A 23,590-nucleotide genomic window follows, 5' to 3' on the forward strand; every position below is an offset into this window, starting at 1 on the left:
ATTCAAATGATTCATGTTTGCCCAGCTCTATATGTTGCATTGCGTATGGGAGTCATTATATCGATCACTGATCATCAATACCCACCCTTGGTTGTCGTAAGAGGCGACTGTATTGGACGGTCCCTCAGATGAGACGGCAAAACCCGAGGTTCTATGTCACAGCAGGTGTGATAGGATAAACATTTCCCTGCTCAAAGGTAGTATGCGTCGAGCATATACCTAAATTGTGCAGCCCCTCACGGGCAATGGTGACTTATACATAGGAGTAAAATATTCCCGAGCGGGATGGTAAACAATATACAAATCATTCAATCAATCATCTCTCATTCTAAGAAATACTTTGATACATAGCTGTATGCTTGTGAATAGCATATGTCTATGGAATGTTTACTCTAACTGCCTAATGATATTGTGTAGCATTGCAGTAGGAATGTACAACTAGTAGCGTGATGAGTGGATCTTTGTAGGATGGTTGTGATGTAAAGCAATAAAATGAAGTACGTTTTCTGTGAAGGGTTAATTGAAATATACAGTTTCACCAAATAAAAACCCGAAAAAAATGTTCAAACACCTCTTGTCTGCGCGGGACAACGCTTTCTCTTCCGTAACTTTTATCACCAGCCTGGACGCCGGATAATATATGGTCTGTTTAGTATGGTATATTCAGTTACCATTCTGCCAAATTCTTAACTATGTTTAGAGTTCCCGAACTTAGTAGATTTAGTAAATTGATAATCTATGATTCTGTCATCGTATAGTTTAAAGTTACCTCGGTTGGTATTCGAGGAGAAACATCAAAATATTATTAAATTTAATGACATTTCTCTCTAGCGATGTTGATGTTAAAATAACTAGTATAAGTCATACCTTCCCCAGCAACATCCACATAGATGCATGTTTACACTAATCTCAGCAAGCTATTTACACTCCAACAAGTTGTTGTACATACGTTATTAGTTTTCTTACTCTAAAGGCTTACATACATAAATAGAGATTATATGGTTATAATATAAGACAAAATCACTGTAGCATATATTATTTATTGACATTGGATACTTGTATGATACCAAAATAAGTATAATCCTTTCACGACATTAGTAAACAAATTTAGAAATTGGCAGTTTGAAATATCGTTAATGGCAAATGTTGTAACATGTTCACTACAATGTCATTATAACCCTGTACATTGTGAATTAAAGTTTGTTGTGACGTAAAGCAGTGCGAAATACACTAAGATGCACAGTACTGCAATATTGTCTTTCTTAAAATCTTTGTTTTATTGATAAATATACGTTGTTTTATTGAACACAGTTTTAATCACAAACTTCTTGAACAAGGCATTGTATGTCTTCGGTGTGGTCTGAAGCAAGCGTAAACTATATATTGTTGTGCTCCAATAAAGTGATTTTAATCATGACAGAACAAAGCTTAGGATACATACTAGTGGTGGTTTCTGATACGCTAGATAATCACCAATGAGAAGGTCATGAACGTTAAATGTTAATATAAATATATGACGAAACGAAACATGGATTCTTAAATATACATAATGCAAAATATTACCGTGCCATCCAGCGAAAAATAGAAATAATGCTTGAAGTGCAAGAAAAAAAGCCCCAACAAAACAAAAAACAAAAACAAAAAGAAACAAAAACACAACAACATAAAAAGCACATGTCTTGATAAGAGCTATTCGATTGGTCAATAATTGTTATCTTCACCTTGTACTGACACAGTTGAATTTTATTTGTCCCTACTAAAGAATGCATGATGAGCGAACGATGAACGAAATGTGAAGAAAAAACAATTGATGTACATATGCTACAAACTGATGGGAGTTAGAAAATTGATGAATGTTCGTTATCTCACTTTTAATTCTGTCATGATGTACAGTTAATTTCAGAGGACACTATTACATGAGAGAATATATAAGTCTGCTATATTTACCTCCTCGACTTAATATCCGATTTCACGTATTATGGATACGTAGAGGTAACATGAAAGTAGAAATACCGTCGGTAATCAGGTTCATCACACGCAATGGTGATGCTTGACTATAGCCGATCACATTGTTAAGTTCTTTTATATACCAACGTTGTCTAGAAAACATTTGTGAAAGTTGCAGTTAACGCTATGCAATGGTTACGCATTACGTATCATGAAAGGTGAAGATAACGAATAAGGATCAATCTCATAAATCCTAAAAGCAATACAAAATAAATAGTTGGCCAAGTACGGATCCCTGGTGAGACCAAAAGTGGTATCAGGTACCTTGGAGGAGTAAGCATCCCATATCGGCCAGTCACACCCGCCGTGAGCCATATATCATGTTCAGGTAAACGGAATTATGCGCAGTCAAATTCAGTGTGCAAGAACAGCTTAACAATCGGTATGAAACACGTCAAACATCATTTGACCCAGTGCTATGTTCTATTGACGAATTAAATCGTTATGACGAAAATATAATTTACAAAAAGCCGACTTCAATCGATACTGATGAAATCCCTGTACCATCAACTTGTTCGTCAGAAGCTTACCTCGATTTAAAAACTGATTATAAACAGAACAAGCTCTTGGATATCGAATCAGTTGAGATATATAAACACCATATGAAGGTGATAATGCTACATAACTATTGTAAGTTGATGATGGAGAAGCTGAAATCATCCCATTTGTCATGCAGTTGAGTTATCAGTTTGTCGTTAATGTTTACTTTATTTATTTATTTCTCAACAAACCAAAACGCGTTTTTATTAACCCATGAATAGGCGAATATAATGAACAGTGATCAATCTCATAACTCGTCTAAGACATACAAAATAGATCCCCCGGACTATTAGCTTTACTAGTGATCAGGTGCCTAGGAGGAGTTAGCACCCCCTATCGACCGATAACACCCGCCGTGAGCCTTACATCTTGATCAGGCAAACGGAATTGTCCGTAGTCATAATCAGTGTGTCAAGAATGGTTTAAAATTCGGTATGATACACATCAGACAGCATTTGACCCAATGATAGATTTTGCTGGGGAACTAGATTATCACAACGACCATATGATTTGCAAAATGTTGATTTTAAGTTAGAGTGTTGGAACCCCTACATCATCAGCTTCTTTGTCAATAGCCTGTTGCGATTTAAAAACTGACTACACGCAGAACAACCTCTTGCGTATTGAATTATGTGATTGCACCTTTTTAAATTATAAGCATGACTTTACTGAAAATGCCTGAACAGTAATGTAATCGTGTTTTCAAGCTCATTTGTTAAGAGGTAGAGTGTGATTATGAATCACGTCATCCGTTGTCGAAAATAAAACAAAGACAGTATAGCATTTATCCAGTTACTGATATTAACTGTATACATTTCTTTCTCTTTCAGGAATCTACAATGGAATCAAATAACAATGATACCTGAGACAGCATTTTCTGGTCTGGTGAATTTACAAGATCTGTAAGTGTATTTTACTTGTATTTTAAAAAAAAAAGAAATAAACAATAGGAAAAGTTTCTGTATAATGCCCGTTTTACGAATGACAATAATACATATTTAAATATGTAAAATAAAACATCCGCATTTTCATCACAATTACAAAACAAGTACACTCGTGTCAAGATGAATTTTCTGAATTTCTAGTCAGTTTAAACTACACACAATATTCACGACAATGATATTGTACAGGTTTTGAACATGTCGTCTATGGAAGATTCGCAGTATTTTCCTCCTATGCATCTTACACAGAAATGTGAATGAGGAATATATAGTAGGCGTTTGTATGCTCCGAGGTAGTCTCACTGGTTATATATATAATGCAAAGATTATTGCAGATACGATTGGACAAATAATGTCTCTTCAGTGATATATTCGATATAACTTGTGTTTTTCCAACTGATTTCGACTGTTTGTTTTCTAATGACAAATAATGGAAACTAATAACACTAATTTCAAACGATGGTGTTACTCCCTAGTCGAACTCTCAATCATGACAAAGTGCAACTAAACATGTAAAGAACATCAGCCAATGTCATCTTTATCATGAAAGGTGAAGATAGCGAATGGTGATCAACCTCATAAATCATATAAGGGATACTAATCCCAGAGGTGGTGTCAGGTGCCTAGGAGGAGTAAGCATCCCCTGTCGAACGATCACATCCGTCATGAGCTCTACATCATGATCAGGTAAACGGAATGTTCCGTAATTAAAATGGGTGTGTCGAACAAACAATCAGTATGAAACATGCCAGACAGGATTTGACCCAATGCTAGGCTCTTTTTGGAACTATCTCGATGTAACGATCATGGAATCTGCGAAGTGCAGACTTTAAAGGGTACCCGTGTATCATCAACTTGTTTGTCAGTAGCCTAAACCAATCTAAAAACTGACCAGACGCAGAACAAGTTCTTGCATGTCGAACCAGTTGAGATATCTGAACATCATACACAGGTGGTAGTTGAATATTACTGCATAAATATGGGAAGGTGATGGTGGAGAAGCTAATTCCGTAAATCCCAAAAGAATGCGAAATTGATCATGGAGCAAAGACAAAGCTTTGAAGACATCAGACAATGTCAGGTGGTTGCTGATTAAGCATATACTGCCGATAGTCTTCCAACACCAGGGTATATATGCAGCACAGACACTGTGTATTGTTCATTTAACAAACTTCTCTCACAATGTATTACTTTACCCAGCAATATAAACCCGCGATATTTGCTCTTGGTTTTGACTGAAGCCATGTCTAAGCAATATGAATTACCGTTTCTCAGCAGAATGATTGTTTGAAACGAATGGCTGACCGCAATTCTGAGTATAAATTACAGACCAAACGCTGTCATGGTATATGTTGTGACATTCTGTTAAATTCCTGTAGCTTTTTTAAAATTCCAAATGACATATTAGATCATGTGTATGGTGTCTGAGTACAAAATCAATCTACCCATTCCACGCTATTGTGTTAGTACATCCATTCATTCATTTGATTTTTTTTTCAAAACCTCGTTTCCCAAGCATTTGTATACATTGTAAAGTGTTATATATCTCTAAATAAAGTATAATGAAGGTCAATATTTTCTTCATTCCTCGAGTAGTAAAAATTAATTGTAATAATTAGTAAGCAAAATAATTTCAAGTTGATATGAAATAAAAACAGTCGTAATGTAAACCGAGAAAGTTAACGTCATATTCGGTGTTCAGAATTAAACGTTATATCAAATGTACATATTATATAGTCTATAGTATTATATATACTCGCCTATAAGTCAGATATTTGGTCCAAAACTCTATGTCCGACTTATAGACGCGTCCTAAGAAAATTCGTATTTTTCTGGGCAGCGTAATACAAGGTGAAGATAACGAACAGTGATCAATCTCATAACTCCTATAAGCAATGCAAAATAGATAGTTGGGCAAACACGGACCCCTGGACACACCAGAGGTGGGATCAGGTGCCTAGGAGGAGTAATCATCCCCTGTTGACCGGTCACACCCGCCGTGAGCCCCATATGTAGTGTTTTTTAAACAACTCCGGACGATTATAACACACTACTACAAAAATGATTATTGTTCACAAATATCTAGACACATCGTATTGTTTATGTATTTTAAAATTATGTATACAATTAAGTATTTACATATATTCATAATTTTATCTAGTTAAGTGTATAGTATTTATTTTAAAAATCATTTACATACCGGTATAACTAATTATTTCATTCAATTTAACAAATCTCTCGTTTATCGGCAAAAATTGAATTGCGAACCCGTTTAAATATTGAAATATTCATATGTATACCGGCTGAAATATATTTCGTAAAAGATTGAATACTGTTAACAGATAATTTAGATCATCCTTCTTGACTCTTAAAATCTCGAATGTTGATACAGTGAATTTTACCGGAATCCCACAATAACAATTTTCGCGAGGCGCATGCCTTTAATTAAACACGGTGTCAGGTACTGTTTAATTAGGACATCATAATTGCTTAGGTAAACAAGTGATCATTATCGATGATAAATCAAGGGGTTGCGTTTAAACCCCAAACAAATATGGCTTGGATATTGAGCACCTTATAATTATTAATTTCTGAAAATATTTTTTTTGAAACATAGGCAAAAACACTAGACCATTGACTTGAAATTGTCAACCGATTCTGACAAAAAAAGTGTACCGACTTACAAGCGGGCCAATGGTAAATTCCTACAAAATAACCTTAAAAACTACAACCGACTTATAGGCGGACCAACTTATAGGCGAATATAAACGGTAAGCAGAATCAATGCAGGTCTACACTAAATGTAGTAAACAGAAACAATTCTAGTCTGTAGTTCATGACATAAAATATAATATTATAAATAAGTATATGTTATCGTGAACAAAATCAATCCAATTCTATTAAGGGGTGAAGAAAATGTAAAGTGATCACTCTATGTAATGATTACTAAATTAAGAGTTGAACAAATAGGATCCCTCAATATACAAGGGGTGTAATCAATCGCCAAAAGGGAAGTACCACATCCCTTATCGATATATCACATATGCGATTGATAACTGGTCATCATCTTCACCTTTCAGATAGAAAATTAAATTCCTATGGAAAGGAAGATCAATCTAAATAGACAACAAACAAAATAAACCATAGTGTATAGTACGCACACTCGATCTTAGCGTATACCGAATAAATTTAGTCTTAGTGCATGATAAAAAAAATAATAAAGAACAATTCTTATAAATTAACAAATATATTCAATTTTAATATCGTTTGATTCCCTATTGTTTAACGTCCCGCTTGAGAATATTTCACTCATATGGAGACGTCACCATTGCCGGTGAAGGGCTGCAAAACTTAGGCCTATGCTCGGCACATTGAACAGAGAGGTATCTTTATCGTGCAAAATTTGCTGTGACACGAGGGCAACCCCATTTAATCATTCTTTACGACAAGCAAGGGATATTGCGGGCCTACTCTAAACCGGGCCTCAATGCTATTTAGCATAACCGTTGTTGTTATTATTATTGTATTATTGTGAAAAAATCAATAGTAACAAATCATTAGCATCCATCACTCAGTTACCTCTTGTTTACACCTGTCAACATTAACCGTAACTTCAGAATTCTGCACGAGCCTCCTAATTTTATAATTGAAAACCTCAAGATATATTGCCCAAATAAAAATAATGTTGGTTTGTCCTCGCCCTATAGATTTTGAGAAAGTTGCATCGACCCAAAAGGTTGAATTCCGTCATTCATTCTGGCGATTATTTTTTACTCTGTTACAGGTATAAATCAATATTTTATAATGACCAGGTTTCTATATCTTGCTGGTTTCGATCTAAAATAAGCAACTAGGTAAAGGAGTCACCTTTAGGATTAGTATTTTAGTATTTCCATTGCATACATTGAAGCATATATACAATTCGTAACGTGCAGAGGTCACCCAGCCAAGTGCTGATCTCGTTCGCTGTTACGTTACTTGCGTGACCAAGAAAGATACTCTACAACATCGTTAGGGAAGATAGCTCATGAGCGAGGCAATATAAGTTCCATATTATACAGTTTGCTACACACACCCCTGCTCGTGGAAGCTTTGTCTTCATGCTTAGCCTGATTCATTTCTGAGTTGTTGGCACCTGCTTAGTAACGCCATCCGTTGTCCCAGACGATAACAGTCGTGGTTCCCGGACTAAGCCACGTCCGTATCCAGATATTCGAAGATATTTTAACTGAAGAAGGCTTCCTAACAAAGACTAGACTCGCTAGGCTGTCACTAATTTGTCGTAAATTGACAACCTCTGTCTCCCTGTCAGCTTCTGTTATTTGTAACTGCACAATAGCTATGTTTCGTCCCTACATGATATTATCTATATCTTGTTTGTTGTACTCGTCCTCTCCCTGTCATACGGTAATAACAAAACACGAAGAATCAAGAAGAATTTGTCCATAGCAGTAGCGTGTTTCAAAATATAAACCCATCTCTCGTTATACAGTATCATTATTTATGGTATAATGATCATAAATCGCGAGTGTACATCCAAATAGATAACATATATTTCTGTTCAGTTCTTAAATATTACCATACATATTATATAAGAATATGAATCTGCACATAGATAATCTATATAACTAATGCATGATATCTTACAGTGATTGAATTTAACGCATTGAGTAGATTGATTTTTTTTCCGTTCAAGTTCTCATATATTCAGAAGCAGTACTGTATAATTGACATTGATGTAGATGCTCAAAAACTAACCATACAGCAATCATCAAGCTACACGTGTCGTTATCAGTCAGTGAGAATGTACTCTTCAGAGTTCTACATGTGGTGCCTGTTGTTCTTTGATATTGGGGTGAAGGAATATAAATAGACTGTACTCTGGAACTAACACAGCCAGTTTAAGGGTGTTATCTTGTATTTTAGCGTTCCTAGGTGTCTACTTCAATTAAGTAACACTGATCAGTTTCATCTGCCTGACTACCTCATGCTGTACGGACTATAGAGTGCAGACAGTATTTTTCGTTGGATAAGTGTTTGATAGGTGTTTGATTCATTTGATAGGAGTTTGATAGGTGTTTGATTCATTTGAAAGGTGTTTGATTCATTTCATAGGTGTTTGATTCATTTCATAGGTGTTTGATTCATTTGATAATTATTTGATTCACTTGATAGCTGTTTGATAGGTGTTTGATTAATTTCATAGGTGTTTGATAGGTGTTTGATTTATTTGATAGGTGTTTGATTCATTTGATAGGTGTTTGATTCATTTGATAGGTGTTTGATTCATTTGATAGATGTTTGATTCATTTGATAGATGTTTGATTCATTTAATAGATGTTTGATAGGCGTTTGATTAATTTGATAGGTGTTTGATTCATTGATAGGTGTTTGATTCATTGATAAGTGTTTGATTAATTTAAGAGGTATTTGATTCATTGATAGGTGTTTAAAGGAATACTGTCCATTTCATGATAGCCTGCAAAGTTTTCCGCCTGACTCCTTTTATCTGCATCCTTCTACTAAACAATATTCACCGATTCCTAAAAAAATGAGAGATAGATTTAGAAATTCAATTTAAAAATTAAGGATGGATTACTTCCTGCATGCATACTTCTTATCCTTTGATGAATTTGACTCCAGTCTTTGACACTCTGTTTTTTTAGTTCTTACAAGTCTATTGTTATTTCGGATTTCCAATATTTCAACTTGAGCATCACTGAAGAGACAATTTTTGCTCGATATGCGCATCTGGTGCATCAACATTGGCACTGTATACGTTTTACCAATGCAGTGAAAAAATTGCACAAAGATAGAAAACGGACATGGCAGGATATTTTGATTAATCTACAAAACTTTCTTCAGATACCAAGTGCTAATCTTAAGTACGGAATTATTTCTTAAATTCCCGACTTGTATAACTGTGTAAGAATGAAAATTGATGCTTTTATCATTTAATATACAGGAAGTAAATCAAGGACTCTGGTAGTGTCTTCTTGTAATATTTACTACTGTATTGTAATATAGAACACTTTTATTGCATTATCTCAGTGTACTAAGATATTTCAAGATAACTTGATGTAATTCACGTTTTCTATTTTTAAATCGATGACAGTTGTCTGTACATTATTACTATTCAAGCGACCAAATTCAAATTGTTTTATATATGTATACTAGTCCTCGCGATAGGGGATGCAATCCATTGTTCCCTGACATGTACAGGGAAATTCAAACTTTTTAATTAAATAAGAAGCTGTGTTACTGTAAGCGATGTCTCGGCAACACATATCATTCATTATCATGGTTCGTAATAGGATGCAGTAAATAAAGGTCACGATGAGTTTGAACTGTTTAATTACAAACATACCCTGTTATATAACACATTTACCTGTGGACAGATACTACAATGCATTTAATGGGTGGACCTGTAGAATTTACAGTGCTATCGATGTAAACCATTACACGTTTAAGAAACTATATATGAAACAAGATAGATGGAAGAAAAAAAAACATACATACGTATTCCAGCGATAAGTAATAAACGTGTGAGTTAATAATACTCTGTTGTGCCTGATGTTACGCGATTTGACCCACCGTTTAAAATATGGAAACTAGATTTTCAGACAGCTTTACAAAGTCATTTTGTTATCAACTGCCCAACGTGACGAGCAAAATAAATATCCTGTATATCCTAATTATGTCAGCAGATTATCACCTGGTGGATGACATCAAGGCACTCTATAGGTAAGCATGACAGGTTCACCCAGAAAAAAAGTCTAGTCCCTAGGACTTCACTCCCATGTTTCCCAGAATCCGAAATTGTCCTTCTCTCGATTCTGTATTCCTTATGAGATTGATTACAATTCATTAAGCTGATCTCGTATTGATAGCACCCGCTCTCTAACAAATGCGCGAACAATTCAAATACTTTTGGCGCTGTGTAACTTGAAAGTATGTTATATAAATGGTAGCTATACCAGAGAACGTAACGTAGCTCTACAAAAGTTTACTGTCTCAGCAAAACTTGGAGAGTTATGGGTCGTGTAGTTATACAGATTATATATATTTGCATTGGTTTGTCCAGCGTAAAATGTTTCTTTTTATGAAGGGTGCTATACTAAATACAGTACCGGCTATCTTGTTTTAGGGTAGTAAAAGTGAGACTGTACCCCTTTCCTTGCTCTATAGCTTGTTTTCGGCGCTCGCCCTTTCCTATTCATTATGGTAATAACAAAATTCTAAGAATCAAATAGCATTTATTAATTGCAATAACGTGTTTGGAAATCTAAACTCTTCTCTCGTTAGGCAGTTTTATCATATAAAAATAATGAATCGCATGTGTACATCCAAGTAGGTAATGCAAGGTTTTATGTTCAGTTCTTAAACTTTACCATACATATTATATAAAAATGTGCATCTGCATAAAAATAATCTATATAACGAATGAATGACATCGTACAGTGATTGAATTTAACACATCGAATATATTGATTTTCTTTCCGTTCATTTACTCATATCTTAAGAAGCAATACTGTTTAATTCACATTGACGTATATACTCAAACACCCCATACGGAAGTCATCACAATACTCGTGTCATTATCATTGAGTGAGGATTTACTCTTCATAATTCTACATATGACTCTTGTTGTTGTTTGTTATTGTGGTGAAGGGATATAACTAGGCTGTACGCTGGCGCTTACACAGCCAGTTTAAGCGTTATGTGTTATAGTTTTCCTAGTGGACAACTTGAATTGAGTACCACTGATCAGTTTCATCTGCCTGACCACTTCATATTGTACAATTAAGTATCACTGATCAGTTTCATCTGCCTGACCACTTCATACTGTACAGTTAAGTACCACTGATCAGTTTCATCTGCCTGACCACTTCATATTGTATGAACTTCACATTGTGGATAGTCTTTTTCGCTGGATAGGTTGATGGGTGTTTAAAGGAATACTGCCCATTTTATAATGTCGTGTATGTTTTCTGACTAACTTATTTCTGTCTGTTTCATTCTGCTAAATCACAGTCACTCATCCCTGCGATATTTGAAACATATATGCAGTGACGAAAATGCACGAAGATTGCATACATAAAATGCAGGGTGCATTTATTAATTTGCAAAACTTTCTTCAATTATAAGGTGGTGATCTTAAATTAAGGAATATTCCTTAAATAGTATACTTATACAACTATAAGAATGGTGATTACGGACATTTAATATACAGGGAGTTAATTAAGAACTATGTTAGTTTTTTCCTGCAATATTTACATTGTAATGTAGAACATTTTTCATTGTTTCCCTCGGTGCATTGAGGAAGTTCAAGGTAAACTGATGCAACTGAAGTTTGTTTTTTATTCTTAAACCAACGACACTTCTATTGTGCATCATCAGCATTTAAGCTATCTAATTTATATTTATTCATATATAATGTCTCACCATAGGGGGCATTACCTGTTATTCCGGACATTCGCGTGGAACTTAAAACTTTTCAAGAAATAAATGACCATGTTACTGTAAGCAATGTAACGGTAATATAATTCATTGTCATGATTTCTGGCAAGAAAGTGTATACAAGGGTTACAAACATATATTTTGTTATGTTACAACATTAATTATGAGCATACACAGGAATGTATTTGAAATGTGGAATTCAGAATTTACAATTTAAAGATGCAAATATTTAATCGTTGAAGAAAATATAGATGAAAGAAGACAGATGGACATAAAAAGAAGACATACATATGCATTCAGTAAAAGCTTATCGATGTATGGGTCAATGTCAATCAATTGTGATTGATGTTACATGATTCGACCAATGATTAAAAAATCTGGAAACTAGATCTTCTGACACCTTGGCCAAGACCTTTTGTTCGAAAAAGTATGACGTGACGATCAAAACAATAGTTCCTGTATATCCCAAGTCTGTCTCCGTTATCTGTTTTCACAGCGTCATACACACTTCCTATAATATAAACAAGCATGGGGTAAATGATGAACACATCTGGGCGAAACAGTAGTTTCTTTGTAAATGTACTTGGGACATGTAAGCAGAATATTTAAGAAGAAAAGAAGAAAAATAAAAATTCGCTCGTTTTGCGCTTCCACATGAGTGTCGAATATCAGTACTTAGTAAAACATTCTAGCATGTGTGTAAGTGAAATTACTAGCTCCGTAGTCAGAGTCTAAAACCGGTCTAATATAAAGAGGCTAAGGTTAAGTCTTATCAACTACAGAAAATAATGGCATGAAATGGATAATTATGATTATTTCCATCACAATGGAATGGTATAGACATTAAAGTTTCTGTTCATCACAGCGAACAATCAAATGATATAGAAATTCGAGTTTTTGTCCAACTTTCACTCTATTTGCGACTAATATATAACATCCTTAAATGAAACAATCCAATGTACATCATCTTCCTTTACATTATGTAAATAACAATTGAACGTTTAAATGAAATGGTGAAGGTCGCGTCAACATTGCCTGCCAATTCGAACTAAGAAAATATGAATGCTGATTGATTTTGAAACTTATTTAAATAAAACATCCTTCCCCAGACTGAATCTGATATATCTCAGACAAAACTCCACCACTACACTGTACTTCATGATTTCCACCGTTTGCGGGCCGTTGGTTTCTTGACCAGAATGAGCTCGTTGTTTCAAGCCTCAGACGTATACAAACAGTTTTTACCCTTTCATCACGCGTTCGACATTTACAAATGAGAGCCATGAGTCTTACAGTTGATACCTTAAAAAGGATTTTCTGTATCTCTCTAGGTGTAGGTGTGGTCGTTGAATTATTCCCAATGGCATTTGATGATTAGCGCCAATGATAGATCTAAATTAATGACACCTTAGCTGCAGCATTTACTATCTCACTAAAAACTTTCGCCATAGTTCGTTTGCTCACAAATCAAACTCTTCCAAGTTAGACATTGTGGGATATATATTTTGTAGGCCGTGTATACTATACATTGGATCAAATGCTGTCTGACGTGTTTCATACCGATTGTTAAGCCGTTCTTGGCACACTGATTTTGACCGTGGATAACCCCGTTTACCTGACCAGGATTTGGGGCTCATGGCGGTTGTGACCTGTCAATAGGGGGTGCTTACTCCTCAGAGGCACCTAATCCCACCTCTGGTGTGTCCAGGGGTCCGTGTTTGCCCAACTATCTATTTTGTATTGCTTGTAGGAGTTATGAGATTGATCACTGTTCGTTATCTTCACCCTGTATCAAATGATAAATCTTAAGAACAGTGATCAATCTCCATGTAGCAAGAACTGAACAAGATAATTAAATTAGACATTCTTTACATGCTTGATTAACTTACTGCTAACATCCCTATGCAATGTCACTTTTAGTGATCCTTCCGCGATATTATATATGAATTACATTACATTTAACTTATATGAAATACATTAACATTGCTATTAGATTATTTTGAGTTTGTAACGTAGTTATCTATCAATGTTATAAATATTGGTAATAAATACCAGCCCTTACCTGAATGCGTATTTGATGTTTTCATCTCAGTCCGGTTCTCATATTAATATCTCAATAAACTGCGATGTTTCGAGGGAAAAAGGGGATAAAAAACGTTTACTATATAAATCAGTGTAATCATATGAAATAACCAGAAATAAGGGTGTCTTAGGATTATCAACAGGGCACACTACTTAAAGATTATATGTGTTTTATGCATAAACGAGACGAGAAAAAAACGGAAATGCGTTTTCTTCGTAAAATTTTCGGGAAAACTTTTACACCCTAAAGAATAAATAACAACCATTTATTAAATATAAATTGGCCAATTTATATACGCCAAATCCACAATGAAGACTCTTAGTGATCGCCTTAAAATATATTTAATAAGGAATTAGGCCATATAACAACAAATCGGCGAATATCAATATCGGGTATCGCGTTACATTTACACCCACCCTGAAAATGGCGAGTTCATAATTTTATTCCTACCCCATCATACATGAAGATCGGACAACATTGAATAAATAAAAGTGTTGGACAGGGATGTTTCATAAAGAAATGTTTCAATATGTCCTGCTGCAAATGTCTCTGAAAACATTTCCACAACCGCTGAACAAAATTGAGTGGGGGTTGACTATAATTGAGAGAGAGAGAGAGAGAGAGAGAGAGAGAGAGAGAGAGAGAGAGAGAGAGAGAGAGAGAGAGAGAGCGCAAACTAACAGCAAACCAACAATACATGTATTCTAGCAAAGTTGAACCCTACAACTGCCCACCCCAAGGAGTGTTTGAACGTCGCTATAAGGTTAGCTAGACATTCAGGGTTGACTGCTTGTAAACTTGTTAAAAGACCTACTTGCCCTGCATATTTTACATGTGTTACTACATGTATCTCTTCTAATGAGGTACGATGGACCTAATTCGTTTGTAGTACATAATATCGTATTGTATTTTTTCATACGGTAGAATATGCAGTAAAATGTACTAAATTGACGAGGTATGTCCATTTAGTTACAGGTACAATAATGAAATTGATTCATCTAAATATCATTTAGCAGAAATTTTATCACGTACGATCGGGCGACTATACTAAGAAATTTATTCGCCCGTGGTAAAATAAATGCGTCTTGGGCGGTCGGGCGCACGGTTATTTCAAACACTGCAACGGGCTTAATACTCTAAATGTATAAAGAAAAAGAATGTGAAGTTGATCGAAAATTAGAAAAAAGTAGCTGACGTTTCAAGTGAATCTGCAATACAAGTTTAAAATAATTATAGTTTTACAACGCGTTTATGTTTTTGAGGGGTTGTTTGGCTCGGGAAATTGAGCATGTCTATATGTTTGTGGGGGGGGGGGGGTGTTAGATTAACATAAATATATTGTAAAATAGAAACAATTGGAGTTGTATTTCTGGATAGAGTATTACGATATGATTAACCTACATGTATCTGGAATTAAAAATGTAACCATAATGGGATTCAACAATAAAATTACACTATTAGTTATATTAGTTAATGCATTGTTACTACGATCATGCGATCGCAAAAGAAGGGAAAAAAATCAATTAGTAGCCGCGAAACACAATTAGATATTGAGCGCAATATATGTACACATTTATATATATTGAGAAATTTTGCGATATACATTTTGTAAATAATAATTATCTTGTCCACATATACTTGATATTTCCCCTTCAAAACCAAGAATCAATAACGTTGTTTTGAGTTCTTTATGAAGTGAGGCATAAAAAGTAAATGAACAACGTTGTTGAATGACGTCGCGAATATTTATAACGTTATTTGTTAAAAACGGTTGCTTTGATGGTTTTTATCAAACTTTGACATCTTTGTCTTTTAAAAACGAACTCGAATACCTCATATTTTTTTTTATAAATATTTTTTTTCAAATTATTTTTGTTTCGCTATGATATTAATATTATCAAGTTGAACAGCACCAAATTATGTTTATTTTAAGTTGAATTACGTTATGAATAAAGTCAATCACTATTATATTCTATATAATTCAATGGAAAACAGTGTCACTATCGTTAAAACAATGATACGTTGAAGACGTAGTTACTAAAACAAACCATGCTGTTGAATGAAACACAATTTTCACAGAGTAGTACATACATTGTCAAGATACATCGGTCAAATTTTCAGATGCGGTTTTCGAGTGAGAAAAAAAGGTATGTAGACCCGCGACCTACATTAAATGGAAACACAGCTGTAAGACGTTATCTATTAATTTCAACAAAACTCCCTTGCATTAAATGGAAATAAACTGTGTTGAATTACAATTATATCAATTTTACCTTTCATATATCTATACCAGACAAAATCTACACACTTTTTGATTTTGACTAACAACGAGTATTTGTCGTAAACATCACTTCCGACTGCGACTTATTGATTACAACTAAGAATACATATTGTGTTATCACGCGTTTTACATATGTTCACAAATACCTTCCACTTATTCTCTTGTTAAGTGTAAAACTTATACGGTACCAATTTTGGAGCACCAGATGCACATTTCGACAAACTATCATCAGGGAGATTGAGAATTATTGACGCATTACATTGTAATTTAGAAATAATGAGATTATTGATTATCTCTTGTTTGCCTACAATTGTTAAAAATAGTTATCCCCAGTTATCGAGTATGCTGATAATTTGATGAATTGTTAAATTTATTTCTCCCCATTTATCGAGTATGCTGGTAATTTGATGAATTGTTAAATTTCTTTCTCCCCAGTCATCGAGTATGCTGATAGTTTGATGAATTGTTACATTTCTTTCTCCCCAGTTATCGAGTATGCTACGATAAGAAAATCCTCTGTATAATACCCATTTTACGAAACAATACATATCTAGATTTTTAAAATAAAAGATCCGCATTTTTATCACACACACAAATACAAGAACAATCGTGTCAAGGTGAATTTTATGAATATCTAGTCATTTTAGAATGGACACAACATGCACGACGATGGTACTGTACATTTTCTGAAGATGTCGTAGATGGAAGATTCGCAGTATGTTGTCTCCATTCATCTTAAACAGAAATGTGAATCGGAAATACATGATAGGCATTTGCATGTTCCAGGATGATTTTACTGGCTACGTTTATAATATAGAGGCTATTGCAGATACGATTAAGTGAGTTGGTGTGACCTGAATTTTTAATGAGTGAATTCAATTGTTCTCGGTCGGTGTAAAACTGAACACCTCTATCATAGGAATATTGATACTTTTTTTTCACAATTAAAACTTAGACGGTACAATTTCGATGCACCAAATGCGCATTTTCACAAATAATATATTTTGAGTGATATATTCGATACAACTTGTGTTCTTCAAATTGATTTCAATTCTTCTTTTTTTTTTCGAATGACAAACAATTGGAAACCAATACTATTAATTTCAAATGGTTATGTTACTCGTTAGTGGAACTGAGAATCATGACAAAGTTAAGATACACATGGGAAACTATTCCAGTATCACCTGCATATAGTGTTTATATATATCAACTAATTCGATATCCAAGAGCTTGTTATGCGTATAGCCAGTTTTTAAATCGAGGTACGCTACTGACAAACAAGTTGATGGTACAGGGATTTCAACAGTCTCGATTGAAGTCAGCATTTCGCAAATCCTATGGTTGTTATAACGATCTAGTTCGTCAATACAACCTATCGTTGGGTCAAATACTGTCTGACGTGTTTTATACCGATTGTTAAGCCGTTCTTGGCACACTAATTTTGACTGCGGATAACTCCGTTTACCTGATCACGATGTGGGGCTCACGGCGGGTGTGACCGGTCAACAGGAGATGATTACTCCTCCTAGGCACCTGATCCCACATCTGGTGTGTCCAGGGGTCCGTGTTTGCCCAACTATCTATTTTGTATTGCTTTTAGGAGTTATGAGATTGATCAATGTCCGTTATATTCACCTTGTGTTAATGAAAGCAAAACAATGATAGTTCCCTTTACATTTCTCTTTCTGTTTAAAGCAGAATTACATTAAGTGAGTTACTGACCACCCATATCATTAAGTCAGAAACTAACTAAACTTCAAATATAAGCATGATTTAAAGATTTGGAAAATCAAACAATGCTCATAATTTTGCAAACGTATAAATGATGTTCAAACATTCCTATAAATAATTATAAGTACGGGTTAATAGAACTATCGCTCTTTAATGTTTGATATCAATGTCGCGACCTTATTTTGTTTTACTTTGAAAAGGAAAAAATATATTTTAAAAAATGATATACTAACCTTGAAAACTCGTGTATCATATTTATCTTATACTTCTAATTTAATTTAAAACAGGATTTTAAATCGCTATAAGCATGGATTGACGTAGCTTCCTCTTTTTCATACGATTGGGCTTTAATTTGCTTGTCTTTGAAATGGAAAAAAAATAATAGAAAAAAATGTATTTGCCTTAAAAACTAGTACAACTTTTTACAATTCTCACCCATTAATATTTTGGTTGGTGATTTTGATGACAGATTATTTTGTTTGTTAATTGGTTGCATTTATCTTGTAATTAAATATTGCTCGTACTGTAATATCAATATTAATTGTCGCTGTCGGCATTGATCATCATTTCCATTACACAATGGTACGAATTACTAAATAACTATTTTGTACCCTAATTATTTCGAATTAATATATTCGCATCGTTTTTCTTTCACATTCATGTTTTCTTGCAAAATATCCATAATGTTGCCAAATTTCTATAATTATGAATGAAAATATGCCTTTCCCTATCATGTTCTGGTGATAGTACGAACTAGAACTAATCATTGCTATCTAATTTCAAAATCAATTTAAAGAATCACCTGAGTTAAACATTGATATTTTGTTTTCCAATGCTTTAAGGACATTGTGAATTTTATGTGATAGGGGGGCAAGACGGAAGGAGAATAACGAAACATTAGTTTTTGTTTACTATAGCCGCTGCATTTTCCATTCAAAGTGACATTTCTTCGAAGGTTTTATTTTACCATCGTTTTGACATTCAACACGATGTTATTGATACAATTATTAGTGTTTTATGGCACTGTGCTTTCTGTTACGTCCTACAAAGTATGTGATGTATGCTACTGTGCAGGTACCGAGGTATACTGCTGGCGGTGGAGGTTAAAAAAATCAGACAGACAACCAAAAGACAATAACACACCTGCAAGTATATTTATTCTGCATATATAATGGGCAACACTCTTGTAATGGATTATACATACACCAGCACTACTTAATGCGGTTTTAAAACGGGTGGATATAAAGCTGCAGTCCACAAAAAGAAAAAGAATTGTGAAACTGAACAGTAAACAATATAATTATTTATACACATAATTCATGAATAAGGTAGGGTAAACGCGGATTCCGACAACACGAAGGACAGGGTTGCATGCTTGGAAGAGTAAGCATCCCATATTGACCAGTGACACATGTCTAGTAATGGGTACAATTACGTTGTCGGTCCCCGGAAGTGTACGGAATGCGCATGTCACGCGACCCATATCCTGGCTGCTATGTAAACGGTATCACTACTGTAAGATGAGTCATTTTGCAATCCAAATGCTCCAAAACCAAATTATTTACCAATCACGGATATCCATGTCCTAAATCATAATGTATCGGTTAGGCAAAAGCATTCGATAGGAGTGTTTCTGGTTATGAGTTAAAAGTGAACAACACGCCTCGTCCAGAGGTAGGTAGATATGTGGCTTTCATGTTTATAATAATTTAACCACTGTTGATGAAAACTGAGGATGTAGTCAGATGTAGAAATTATTAAAATACATGAAATAAGCATCATTACTCATATTTGCAACGGCATGACGACACGAGCTGATTTTCCGAGATCCGGAGGTTAAATTTTGAATAGTTTTCACGACTCCCGATTGTTAAGGTCAATATCAGCTCAATCACCTAAGCAGTAGAACTATTTTGACCACTCTAGGGACGATTTATGCATGTTGAAATTAAAGCATTCTGCTATTTGTTATCTTGGTGTTTGTATTTTGTCATCCAAACGGGTGAGGTAACGCTTTATGGGATATGTTACGATTTAATAGATTGGTTATAATTAAGGGGAACAGTCGTTATTGACCTTGACAATCGAGAGTCGTGAGGACTATTCAAAATTCAACCTCCTATTTCATAAACGGAACCACTCCAAACAAATGTTCTTGCATATATGTTACACGTATGATTTAGGGTATGGGTAGCTGTGCAAATACAGCCACGAATATTCAGAATAAGACAAACTTGTATCAAACAGTTAATTATAATGTCCAAATAATAACTTATTTTCACAATATCTTTAAATTCCGTTGACATATTTGTTTACATTGAACACATGCTGAACTGAGAAAGTCATAAATATTAACTCTGTGCAGAATATGAGCGTGTAGAATCTACAACAGATGATATTTTGATAAATCATGGACCATTGTTTACTGATCGCATTCAAAACTCCAGTAAAGTATTATTCTGAACATGACACAAATGTCCAAAAATTCAAATTTGGGGTCAGAAACACTTCTTTTTCAAATAAAAACGTCTTTCGACGTACTGTTTTAGCAATTTTTTATGGTGACCGGCAACATGAATTCGTTCCCTTGAAATATATATCTCAAATAGGAAACGGGCTAATTCCTTGTCAAAATTAGTATGTAAAGAACGGTTAAACAATTTGTATGGAACACATCAGACAGCATTCTACCCAAAGTCTCTACCTCAGTGGTAAAATATATCAGATCTGAAAGCAAAATACAATATCAATGTTTACGTTCACAAAAGACACTTGTAGATTATTTCAACGTGAGTATACGCGGAATGAAAGGTTTAAGTAACTTGTGTAATCCAAGAAGCTAGTGATGTATCAATCACAAACTGACCGTTTTATTTCTCTGTATGTTATCCTATCGTTATGTATTTCAGAACCAACAATATATGTAACAGTTGTCTCAACAACGTAACTTTCATATGTTATTGATTTGTGGGAATTTAAAATAAAGTCATTCTTACAAGGCTTGCTGGTAAACTGTTAGTCCCCGAGGGTCTCTACAGCCCAGTAGCTAAGTACTTCGTTACTAGCTTGAAAATACGGATGTATATTTAATTGCTGTTATAAAATTTAGAAATTCATTTCAAAATTAAGGATTATCTCCCTCATGCATAGCTCTTATCCTTGGACGAATTTGGCTCCACATGTTTGGCACGCTGTTTTTGGCTATATTTAGATATACAACTTCATAGTTATCTCGGATTTCCAACATTTCGGTTGAGCATCACTGAAGAGACATTATTTGTCGAAATGCGCTACTGGTGCATCAAAATTGGTACCGTATAAGTTTTACATTTACTCTTTGAGCACTAAACCAATCGAATTAAACTATGTTTACTAGACCTGACATTACATTCACTAACCCTGACAAACTATCAATAAATCTATTGACAAACGTTACGTTTGAACTAAAACGTATTTCATCATAGACATAGTCTCATAATTGATGTTTTCATTCCAAAACATGCTATTTTTCGGAATCTCTAGATTATAACCCACACGGACAATCTTAAGTCCATTAAGAATACGATGACCCCGACCATTTAATTTCTTTCTATTTCATCAATCTGTTTTGTTTCTTCCATACGTGTTCTTCTATTCTCTTGGGACATCTTTCTCTGCGGACAAAAATCCGTATTTAAATAGAAAAAAAAACACCCCAGCTATCAGACGTAATTTATTAATTTCATCAAATTCCCTTGCATTAAATAGAAATAAACTGTGTTGAATTAAAAGGAGTTCAATTTTACCTTCCATATATCTAAACCAGACAAAAGTTTACACACTTTTTGACATTAATTAACAACGAGTATGTGTCGTAAACATCACTTCCGACTGCGACGTATTGATTACAACTAAGAATACATAATGTGTCATCACGCGTTTTACATCTGTTCACAAATACCTTCCACTTATCCTCTTGTTAAGAACAAAATGCCTAGTGAAACAATATGAATTTGAATTCATTTTTTTTAAAACACGACCAGTCAGATTAGTACGCAGCTCAGCTAAGGCTATCCGAAAAAAAAAAACACAATGCTGTTATAAATGTACATCTGTGCACTTCGCACCATATGACGTCAAAATGTAAAAGTACGTCACAGCGTACATGTTCTGAAAGCTGTATCGCGGGGAAAGTGTCATAATATTTTGTCGTTATTTACTATTGTTATCAAGTTATAAGCTGTATACGTGAAAACATTTCTTGTCGAATGATTATATATATTATTCCTTTATGATATAAAATCACTCTCCATTTTTAATATATAGTATGCACGAAGGTGATATTCATATTAGATTGTGACCTTGAAATCGCCCCCAATCTGAATGGCTGATGTGTTTAAAAATGTCCTCGTGTACATAAATAATCTTATACTACATGTTTTTCGCACACTGATTTTGACTACAGCTGATTTTCTTGATATGATCAAGATATAGGGTTCACGGTGAGTGTGACCGGTTGGCAGAAAATGCTTACTCCTCGTAAGCACCTGGTCTCCTATAACGAACAAGAGATATATCCCATATCCCCTGTAAGCAATACAAAATAGAAAGTTCGGCATACACGGGACCCTGGGTGTACAGGGGGTGAGATGAGGTGTGTAAGAGGAGTAAGGATACCCTATATATGTAAATATATAAATAATAAAATATTGTGACATCCTATTTTGACTTTGCAATAAAGATATAAACCTTGAGCAATGAAGATAGGTACACTAATATTCGATATAAGTTACCTATATTTCTATCAGTTTTTTAACTTTTCTTTTAATCTCACAAACCTCTAATCGAAGTGAACGTATTTTCCCATATTTTGACTTACGGGGGTTTGGAGGCAGATAAACCAAATATACAACATACTTATATAATATGCTTATACATCAACATCCCTCGTCATTGAAATTCCCAGTATTGTATTTCAGCAGAGTTTGATATTTCCCTGCATTTCCAAATATATTCCCGTTATTGTATACAGGCATTTTAATTACAAACCAACTTTATGAAGTCTAGATATAGACCTATATATACATAAACCACCTACATACTTTTATATTCGTATTCTTTTAACTATAGGGCTTGTCATAACTGGTGATGCTGATATTATTTCGAATAAAGACCCAAATTCACTTATTTTGATAGGTAATCAATTAAACAACACCGCTCTTTCAATTGGAAAACAATTGCATGCGTACTATGAATTCGGTTAAACATTATGCTCAGGCTATTGGTTAAATATGAAAGGGGAGAAATTTCATGGAAATGAAATAGGTTGATAAAACGTATCAAAGGAATATCTAAATAAGATTTTAGACGTAGGGGATCAAAAGTTGTTGCCATCTCTTCGTCTGTGTTTACTAAATTAGAAGTGATAACAATCGTATAGATTAAATGAGAAAAATGTTTTAGTTCCAGCTAAACAAAATGTTGATAGGGCTCGTTATTACAACTACATTTTAAACTAACTTGCCATTGATTTCACATCTGACAATCCTATTTACACCCCCTTACCCT

At 34.3% G+C, this 23,590-nt stretch overlaps 1 protein-coding gene across 1 annotated transcript in view; it reads left to right on the plus strand.

Annotated features, from left to right (window-relative positions):
- The window catches only part of LOC130049768 (leucine-rich repeat-containing protein 3B-like), a 314,543-nt gene extending 311,090 nt beyond the window's left edge, over window positions 1–3,453 (plus strand). The window contains exon 3 of the mRNA XM_056147761.1: window positions 3,378–3,453. Within this exon, the coding sequence (XP_056003736.1) occupies window positions 3,378–3,453 (76 nt within the window). The remainder of the gene's footprint in view (window positions 1–3,377) is intronic.
- Window positions 3,454–23,590: the final 20,137 nt, after the last annotated feature.

This window comes from Ostrea edulis, chromosome 8, assembly GCF_947568905.1.
Source record: "Ostrea edulis chromosome 8, xbOstEdul1.1, whole genome shotgun sequence".
Taxonomy (NCBI): Eukaryota; Metazoa; Mollusca; class Bivalvia; order Ostreida; family Ostreidae; genus Ostrea; species Ostrea edulis.